The sequence below is a fragment of the Fistularia commersonii genome, chromosome 26 (genome assembly GCF_037954325.1).
Source record: "Fistularia commersonii isolate RoL2024-O1a breed Wild chromosome 26, RoL_Fcom_v1.0, whole genome shotgun sequence".
In the NCBI taxonomy this organism is placed as follows: domain Eukaryota; kingdom Metazoa; phylum Chordata; class Actinopteri; order Syngnathiformes; family Fistulariidae; genus Fistularia; species Fistularia commersonii.
Window position 1 is genome coordinate 1,392,799 of NC_141309.1, and position 10,111 is coordinate 1,402,909.

The 10,111-nt window shown below is 51.1% G+C and overlaps 1 protein-coding gene across 1 annotated transcript; it reads right to left on the bottom strand.

Annotated features, from left to right (window-relative positions):
• Positions 1–1,652: 1,652 nt before the first annotated feature.
• znf366 (zinc finger protein 366) lies at positions 1,653–9,801 on the bottom strand. Its single transcript, XM_086174312.1, has 8 exons — positions 9,696–9,801; positions 9,312–9,420; positions 7,372–8,380; positions 7,128–7,295; positions 6,459–6,609; positions 5,222–5,413; positions 3,289–3,463; positions 1,653–3,211 (listed from the first exon to the last, which is right to left on the bottom strand). The coding sequence occupies exons 3-8, from the start codon at positions 8,370–8,372 to the stop codon at positions 2,607–2,609; spliced, it is 2,292 nt and encodes a 763-aa protein (XP_086030438.1). The 5' UTR covers positions 8,373–8,380; positions 9,312–9,420; positions 9,696–9,801; the 3' UTR covers positions 1,653–2,606.
• Positions 9,802–10,111: the final 310 nt, after the last annotated feature.

Consider the following 10,111-nt stretch of genomic DNA (forward strand, 5'->3'; position numbering starts at 1 on the left):
AAAATACTTGTTGCAGTTTTCAGGTGATTTTATGTGTATTGCAGATTATTAGCATCATAATGTTGCAGATCGAGGTTGAAACTAACATACAAGTGCATTCATTGGTTATAATCCGCACCGTCGGCTTTTGTTTTATAAAAGTACAGGTTCGTTTTTCCGTCCGAAAAGCATTTTTCTTCTGATGGGAAATACCTGTTCTCCTTTGTGTGTTTGACTCTCTCATGATCTCTGAGGTTTCAGTTCTTTTAAACGACCCCGGGAGTGGAAGAGGCACCTTCTGCGACGGCTGGGAGCGGTTCTACTTCTCAACATGGCGCTAACAAAGATAGCAGTGATACACGAAGTGCATCCGCACCGCGCTTCCTCTCCGAAGCGAGGATTGAAACACACAGGTAAGGATAAGGAAAGGAGAGGAGGATGTGAGAACTTCCCCAAACTGTTTGCAGTTTCGCCCTTTTAGCGCACGGTGGTCGCCGCTGTTACAAAAAGAGAAGCTGCTCTTCTGCATTTTATCAGACACACACACACACACACACACACACACACACACAGAATTAAATGACATGAAGGCATTCAGAGTCGAACTATTTCTGTTCTAATCTCCGAACCCGAGAAAACAAATGCTAAACAATGGTCAAAATCTGTGTCCACGTTCTCCACGTGGGGGTTCCTCCAGGTTCCTCCGGGTTCTCCAGGTTCCTCCCACAGTCCAAACACATGCAGAAGCTTCACCGGACCTGTGGAATTGTCCAGATGATGAGATGAGATGTACTTTCATGATCCCATGCTTGGGAAAATGCTTTGCAGCAGCGGCAACACACACAAGGACAAGACAAGCTGAAAATATACGTAAAAAAATAAAGAAAATAAATAAACTCTCGAAAAAGTAGAATCTTGAACAAAAAAAAAAAGTCTCTCATATTTAGCAATATAGGGGAATAAATAACAAGCAAAGTGGAACAGGTGTAGAAAAATACTTTACAATTAAAATGATTTACTAGTAAAAATACTTAAAAAAAAAAAATTAAGAAGACGCAAACTTAAATAGACAAAGTTCCGCTGCAGGCCGCCTCCGCTCACGGCGCCGAACGGCAAAATGTGTGAATGAAGGAGTGAACGGTTGCAAGTCTCCACGTTCCATGTCGTCCCGTCATGGATTCATCCAGGGTGAACCTTCATAATGGATGGATGAATGAATGAATGAATCTCCACTTTGTGAAAGCTACTATCTGGATAAGCTTCTCGCTAACAAGGGACTCACCTCATGGAAGAACCACGCCAGAGTGTGTGTGTGTCATGTGTGTGTGTTAAATGCCGTCTCTCGATGGATCAGACGGTTGAATCACACGCCACTGATGCCAAACGTTAATAACGCGATCTCGATTTCAGAATAGTGACTAATTGTGCTGAAAGTGCCACAAAGAGAGTCTCTGCAAAGAACAAAAACAATGAGAGGCTTTTGTCTGGACCTCCCGCTGCGTCAGCCGCCGCCGTTTGATCGCGGCCTGAAAGAGAGAAGGACAGAGGTGTTTTCCTTTTCCTCTGCTTTGAAAGAGCAGCCGGCGGAGAAAGACGAGCTCACGGAAAGTCACCGCCGTCCGTCGGGACCTCGCTGACAAACTCCAGGTCGGATCCGCGCAGGTTCATGCAATTCAGCTTTTATTTCCGTATGCAGTTACACTGAGCAGAAACATATCTGACCGACGGAAGACAAAGCAATGCAAAAATCACAGTTCGTCACAGCGGCGGATTTATCCGACGAGTCCAGCTTTTTTTTTTTCTTTTGGGAAAGAGAAAAAGCAAACGCAGAGCGCACGCCGTTGTTATTTCCCTCATGGATATTAAAGCTATTATTGTATCATTTCAGCTATTGTATAACTGTTAGCGCTACTGTTATTATTAGCATCATTTGTGCACGTCCTTCCCGACCCTCCCGTCTCCTTCTCCGTCCTTCTGGCTCGGTGGAGGCAGAAGAACGCCCGCATCGAGGCGGGATGCGCCGATCCAGATCATCTAAAAGGGTGGCGGTCCGGACCAGAAGGGTCATCAGACCGCTGGGTTGTGATTTGGCGGCATATAAATAAAATCAGAGTTGTCTTGACACGCCCCCCCCCCCCCCCCCCCTCCAAAAAAAAACAAACAAAAACAAACTGTTTTAAAGTTCACAATTCCTCATTTGAATATAATTTAAAACCCCAATGTGAAGAATTTCAAGTCTCACTACGGGCGCCATTCTGTGTCCTAAGATATCAAATATAGATTTGGCATCTTATTTACAAGAGCTCACTGAGTAGTTCCCAGCCATGTGTGTGTGTGTGTGTGTGTGTGTGTGTGTGTGTGTGTGTGTGTGTGAGACGTCCACCCCAGCGTATACTCTCGCCGATTCTTTTTCACAGCTTTTAATTCAATGGTAAATATGATAGGCAGATTTTACTGGTGCTCTAGAAGTTGCACTTCCCAAACACCCTCCTCCTCATCACCTCATGACAATGAAACGTTCTCCTCTCTCCTTGAGGGAGTGTCTCCTTCATATCCTCTTTCCTGTCCACCCCCCACCCCCGGCCCCCCACCTCCACATTCTCCAAAACCTGCACCTTTATTTTTTTTCATTCCTTTTGTTGTGTCTTCCATTCCTCCTCCTCCTTGGGACACATAACTTTCATTCCTGCACCCGTATGTAGCCTACCGTGGCTCCCCTCCGCTATCTTTACCCCAGGCTCCAAAAGTCCACTTAGAAAGGTTTTCTGCTGCTTCTCTGAGTCCAGATCGGGCTCCCGGCGGTCGCCTCGCTCCAAGTCGGAGTCGTCGTCCAGGTCTGGCGACTCTTCCGGCTCACTCGCGGGTCCGGCTGACTCCCTCTTGCAAATCCGGTCATCTCTGTACATCTCTTTCTCCTCCTCTTCCTCCTCTTCACCTCGCCTCGGCTCGGTCGGGGACCCCTGCCCCCTCTGCACCAGATCCGGGATGTAGTGGCCCTCGCCGGCCGGCTCGTGTTGGTCCACCTCGGGGCTGAACTGGCTCCTTCTGTACAAGCTCTCCTCGTCCTCTTCCTGGCACGAGCTCCCGGGTATGCTCTCGCCGTCGGACTGAGGTAGATGAAGGCTGGGGAGCCCCGGCGGCTTCTGGGAGAGATCAAACGGCTCCTTTTGGCTGAAGTGGGTCAGCAGACGCATCGGACTGGACAGGCAGAATCTCCCCCTTTGCCTGAACACTGAAATCAAAAATACAACATTGAATTGAGGGTTTCGCACCCACGAGCGCAGCCTCCGGTGTGCGATGCGTCCTTACGCCGTTCGTCAAGTCCTCTGTCCATCACCCCGTGTTTGACCTTCATGTGCCTGGTGAGGTTGCCCTTCAGCGTGAACTTGCTCGGGCAGTACAGGCACTTGAACGGCTTGCTGTCCGAATGGAGGTGCATGTGGCCCATCAGGTTGTGCATCCTGTTGAACTCTTTGCCGCAAAGCTGAGAGGCAAACACAGAGAGCGGGATGGGACAGGCAAGACATGCGATGCAGAATTTAAAAGATCTCTATGGGGGTTCTCAATCGTCCAGGTCATGGCTAGTCCTTGATAAGGACTCTTCCGCTATACCAGGGATTCAGAAAGTACCGCTCCCTTTTGCTTTCACATTGGAGGCCCCAGAAAAAGCAGGACAGCTTTTGCCTCCTGCGGGCTACGAGCATACAAGTCACGACTGCATAAAAGCCAATCGATTGTGGAAAGCGAGGGCTTCTCCCGCTTCTTGCAGGTTCTGGTCTTGGCCTTCAGAAGGGTCTCGGGGTGCATCCCCTTCAGCGGGGGCCAAAAAGCCGGGTGAAAACGAAACGTTAAAACTAAAACACCGGCCTGCGTCGTGGCCGCGGCGGAGCGGCCGTAGTAAATTCTATTCGAGGAAACAGAAACATCCAGCTCGTATTATTTCTCCCTTTCTGCCAGATGACTAATTATGATAGAATCCAGTTGTAGTGCGACACGTAATCATGAATGAATGCGGAGGAATCCAGATACACCCCGCTGTCCTTGTTTTCCTCCTTTCCTCCCCGTCCCCCCTTCCTTTCTCTCTCTCTCATCAGCACATACACAAGAAAAACAGAGGGACGGAGGGAGAGAGGAAGCAACAGAACAGGGAAGGGCAACTCCTCCGCTGTCCTTCCTCTCCATTCTTTTTTATTAGGGTGGTCCTTTCCTTCAGGAGGAGAGAGGGACTCTAAACTGTCCAAGAGGACCGTGAGAAAACAGGAAGCTCCCTCCAGCAGCAGAGAAAGCGAGATGAAATCTATTTGCGGGCCTTGTTCTCCGGGGAGGCTGGAGGCCATTGTTAGAGAGGCAGATTGTGCGGCGATATCCTTCCTACGAACAAGGAGGCACCGGCTGCCAAAACCCTCTTTTCTATCTGGTCATCGTCTCAGCCCCTCCAACCGTCAAGGTCAAAACAGACACCGCAGAGCGGCGAGGAAGTCCTTTAATAGCAGCAGCGCTTAAATATTGTGCGCTTTTCGCAGGCGGTTCGGGGCTTTTTTACCCAAACATGTATTTCAGAGAAAGCCCTTTGCAGCAGCAATAACTCCAGCTTCTTTGGCCGTGACTGATATGGACCGAGCCTTATCTGGTAGTCTCACGATATTGGACGTGTCCGCGCGATTGTCCGGGCAAGTCGGGCGGAGTTACACTTTCGCGGACGCCCGCCTCGGCAGAGCGGCGGCTCTCACTTTTAGGGAAAGGAAACACGTCTTGCAGATGGCGACGCTTTTACAGAGACGCAAAAAGTCATACATGTCCTGCGCCATGCCAAAGTGTTTCCTTTTCCCCTTCAAAACACGCCGCTTATCGGCTTCCCGACGTCAAGGCTTTTCGAGAAAGTGGCGACGCAAGAAGAAAGTTTTGTCTGATAAACGGATTTTTGCGACCCGGCCGAAGCAGCCGTCTGCAGCCGTCTGCAGTGTCTCGCTCTGGAGATGCACCCCTCACCTCGCGGCTCTTTGCAACTCGTAACCACAGCGGCTGTTTCATCGAGGATTACTCGCCCCTCTCTGCTGCGGGGTGCCTATTCTTGGCCGAAGATCTGTTTTGTCTCAACCTTTTTTTTTTCCTTTCCGGCCGAGCGGAGCTGTCATGACAGAAAGTCTCATCGGCGGCCAGGAAGTAGCCACTTAGAAAACCGGCCAAGGCAGCTGCCCACGGGTTCGAAAAAAAAGCACGTTTCACAAACTTCCGAACCAACCTTGCATTTATAAGGCTTGATGTCGGAGTGGACAATCATGTGAGCCTTGAGAGTCTGCTTTTGGACAAAGCTCTTGAAACACTTGTGGCACTGGTAGGCCCGTATGTTGGTGTGGATGAGGACGTGGCGCTTCATGTTGGCCAACAGCGTGAATTCACGGCCGCAGATGCGACACTTGTGCTCCTTCACCCCCTGTGTGAGGACCAAACGTGAAGCGTGAGAAAGAGGAAGCCTTCCGCTCAACTTCCGTCTCCAGACGTGTCTTTAACTGAATTAAACGTCAATGAAATCCACCATTACCGTCTCTTTGAATAACCCTCTACAGTGATCCCTCGCTATAACGCGGTTTACTTTTCACGGTTTCGCTACCTCACGGATTTGCATGGTGCATTGTGTTCTGCATTCTGATTGGCTAAAAAGTCACTCCGCTTCTTCTCTACCGGTGCGTCAATAACGTTGCAGTTTAATATGTACACGTACGTAAAACAGCTTGACAAATTTACACGACGTACATGCAAATTCTCCCGCGATTTCGAGTTTCTCTAAAACCCATAATGTTGACAAAACGGTCTGGAGCGACAAAAGCACCTTGCAGGGCTCAAAAGGCAGCGGAAGATGCTATCTATCGCAGATAAAGTTAAACTTCTGGACATGCTAAGGGAAGCTAAAAGCTATGCGGCTGTAGGTCGGCATTACGGAATGAATGAATCTTCCGTTCGTTCCATAAAGAAGGAAGAAACAAACATAAGGACGACAGCAGCGATAAGGTTTAATAAGGATGCAAAAAGGGTTGCAACTGTCCACACTTTTTTTCATAATCATTTTTAATTTTCTGCCGTTTAATCCAATTACTTGGGTCGCGGTGGGCGGAGCTAATCTCCGCCATTTGAAGCCTTCTGTTCACATTGATGATTAAAATTATTATTTGACAGTACAGTACAGAAGTTATTTGTTAAGAAAAAGCGTTTCTAAAGTACAGTACTTTTATTTGTGAAACAAATGATTGAGCCTGTAAAATGGTTTGTTCTTTCTTTTCAATGTATAATAGAGTATTTCATTGTATAATAATCGTAAAAAAACAAAATAAAGGTTTCTACTTCACGGACTTTCCCTATCACGGGTTCTTTTTGGAACGTAACCTCCGCGATAAACAAGGGTTTACTGAATAACCAAAACGTGGAATCGTCGGGACGTGACGGGAAAGATGCCGGACGCCCCCCAAAAAAGTCAGACCTACTTTATGCGTGAGCGTGTGCTGCTTCAGGTGGTGCGACTGGATGAACTCCATGCCGCACTCGCTGCAGATGTACGGCCTGATGTCCTTGTGCTTCATCATGTGATTCTGGAGCTGACTCGGGTACTGGAAGGTCTTCTGGCACTCCGAGCACCTGCGGGCGCATCAGGTATGGCGGGAAAAACAAAGAGAGGGTTGTTTGTTTGTTTAACTGAGCGCCTTGCGAGAGGCGCAGCCTCGCGCCCACCCTTTTGCGCCGCTCGCGTAACTGCGTCAATCAAAAGAAAACAATGGATTTCCAATGTGTCGAGTGCTGCGCCGTAACCACTTCCCGGTGACCAGAAGAATAGGGTACAGTTCGTACGCCGTCGCTGAACCCAAAATCACTCGTGCCCTTTATTTGTTATCGTCCACTTTCTGCACGTCCTCTTGTTTTACCGGTATGTCTTTCGGTTTCACCTTCGGAGAACGTCGCTTCCGCTTTCTAAAAAGCCTCCTTTTGTCTGGTTGACCGCCATTGTCCCGAGTTCAGGGACGTACACGCGTGTCGGTCGGTGTGAATGTGACTACTTTCTCAAGGACGGCGCCCGCATGGACGGAGTTAGCGGTCGCCCTTCCATCGGCTTTGGACGAGCTCTCCTGAATGACATCTTGGACCTTCTGCGCGCTCACCTGTACAGCGTGGGGCCGCGGTGGGCCGTCAGGTGCCTCTTGAGCTGGGCCAGCGTGGGGAAATCCAAGCCGCACTCCACGCAGACGTTCTCCTGGCCTTTCTCGTGCTTGAGTTCGTGGGCGCGCAGCTCGCTGGGGTAGGCGAACCCCCGGCCGCAAACGCTGCAGCTGGAGGACCAAGGCGGTTAATACGGGAAATAAAGCGCGGTCCCAAAAACAAAGAAAGGCATCGCCAAACATCTACCTGTACGGCTTCACGTCGCTGTGCTGCATCATGTGTCTCTTCAGGTGGCTGGTTTGGGTGAAGGCCTTGTGACACACCTGGCACTTGTGCGGACGCATCCCCTGGTGTGTGAGCAGGTGTGTGTGCAGGTGGCTCAGCTGCTTGAACAGCTTCCCGCACAGGTGGCATCCGTGCGGCTTGATGCCGTTGTGCCCCAAGATATGCGTGACCAGGTTGTACTTGGAGGTGTAGGACTTCTCGCACATGCGACACTTCCAGCGTTTCTGGTCGCCGCCGACGTCCACGTAGTAGCTCTCGTCCACGTGGACGCTCAGACCGAGCTTCTCGGCGCCGCTCGCCCCGCCGCGGGGAGGCGCGTTAGCCGAGGCGCGCCGTCCGAGCTCCTCTCTTGGATAGAAGGGGCCGGGGGAGAGGTGCATCACGGGCCCCGGCATGAAGAAGGGGTACGGCAGGAGGCTGTGGTGGAGCGGTGGGAAATAGGGAGGGTGGAGGAGGAGAGGCGAGCGTGGCCAGACGGGGGTCGGGCTGAGGGGCTCCTGTTTCACCTGCACCGGGAGGCTCATCAGGGACCGGTGGTGCAGCTGAAGCCTGTTGAGCTCGATCATACCGGGGACGGGCTTCGGGGGAACCGGGCGAGACGGGAAGAAGAGCGGAAAGCGTGAGGAATCCGCCGTCCTCCCGCCGTCCTCTCGCTCCTCGGCAACTCCGTCGGGACTCTCGTCCCCGCCGGCGTCCGCTTTGAAAGGAGCGGTTTTGCGTTTCTGGGATCCCTCCTTTTGGATGTAAGCGGCGCCGAGCGCGGGGAAGAAGTCGGGCGGCCCCAGCGCGGCGTAGGGTTCGCCGCTCGGAGACCCGGAAGGGGAGAACTTCGGGGGTTTGATGAGGAGCGGAGGCGGAGTCAGATAGAAGCTGCGGCGAGGCGGCGGAGGAAGCTCCTCTCTGAGATCGGGACTCCTCGACGACGACGGCGGCGGCGAGGGATTCGCAGAGTCCGCCTCCATCTTCCTCTCTGAGGAGACACGGCGAACGTGAGGTGTGCTAACCGTTAGCTGGATCGGATCTGAACCTGAAACCTGCGTCTTCTTCCCCCTCGACACGTCCCTTCTTGAAATTAGGAAGTCGTCTGCTCAGGCTCGTCCTTTCCACCCACATCCTTTTCACTTCTCCGTCTCTCTTTCTCTACCCGGCTCACCTTTTCTGTTTCCGTCACCGAAAGGTTCGCCCTTCTCCGTCTTTATCGGTATAAACCCGTACACGCAAGATGGCGGAATCAATTTCAAATTTCCAACACATCCGTCCGACCGCCGGCCTCCTCTCTGCTTGCAGCGCTCATGAAGAACGTGAATGAGAAGACAGCGGCGGCCGGTGGGGAACTATCTATGTTCTGCATGATATTTAAAATAGGCCCGGTCCTGTTTATAGATCAGCCCTCGGCGATAAAGCGAGATGTAGAACCACGGGAAGTTCTTCTGGTTGCTGTGCAGAGATGCAGAGAGCGTCCCCATGACTTCTCTTTCAAACCGACACCAAAAAAAAAAACGATTTTTCTTCGAGACAAATCCAGGAAGACGCAGCGTTTTAAATTGAAAAGCCGCAACAAACGACCAAAATACTGAATTCTATCCCAGCCGTGTAGCTGTCAGTTAACCTCCTCCCCCGAGGATGACGACGTGGACGGGATATCTCCACCTCACTTGAATACTTTTGTGCATCTTTTAAAAATGCAGAGTGTGATTATTTCAAGCTAGCGCACGCGTCTTCGCCGCCACCTTCCTCACCTCCTGAGATTTTCGTGCAAGGTGCACCGCCGACAAACCAGCCGCCGCTTTTCCACGCATTCCAAAAACTATCAAAACAGACTGCCTCTCCTCACCTCGGCGGCGTGTGTGTGTGTGTGTGTGAGGCACGAGCCTGCAGCTGTGTGTGTGTGTGAGACTTACCAGTTGAGTGTTTTTATTTTGTGATGCTGCTGCAGCTTCTCTCCCCTCCTGCTCGCACCGCGACCTTCCTGACAATGAGCTGCCCATCCGCGGAGAGCATTTGAAGTGACTTAAGAAAGAGAACAGGAACAATCACTTTGTTCTCATTTTTCAGATGAGTACCTTCGGAGAGAAGGAAGGAAGGGAGGGGAGAGGAAGTCAACAAGCCTTGTGCCTTCCTGCAGAAAAATAAGGAAACACTAGATAGACATCTCCGTTTCTCGATGAAAAAGGGATTTGCACGGCTTTTGGAGGAATGCCGGGAAGGCGAGATTCGATGTTTGTCGGGGAAAAGTGTTTCCCGAGCACGGCGAGGTGAAGGGCGGTGATGGAGAAGGAGATTACCGTCTTAAAGATATGCAGTTTCAAAACCAGCATTCTTCAGATGGAAGGAGGAGAATCAAAGCTCCTGGAAGGCAGTTACTTCACTGCAGAAGATGAAGTGCTCCTCACGTCCAAAGAAAGATCTAGATCGTTCCTCCAGCAGTGAAGTGTGAGCGGCTGGAAAGAGCTTTTGCGTTCCTGTGAACCTTCTCCATGTGTGTGTGTGTGTGTGTGTGTGTGTGTGTGTGTAGCACATGGAGAGGGTCAGAAGAAAATAATGGAATTTGGAGACGGTTTCCACCACTAGGAGGTGCGAGCAGGCCGCGCTCTGCAGGAAAGCGGTTTGAAGCTGGACGTCACCTGTTCACCTCCTGAAGCTGCCTTCCTTCCCTGACGGCCGACGCTTCTTCTGACCAGAACTGAACCTCCAGGCTGGA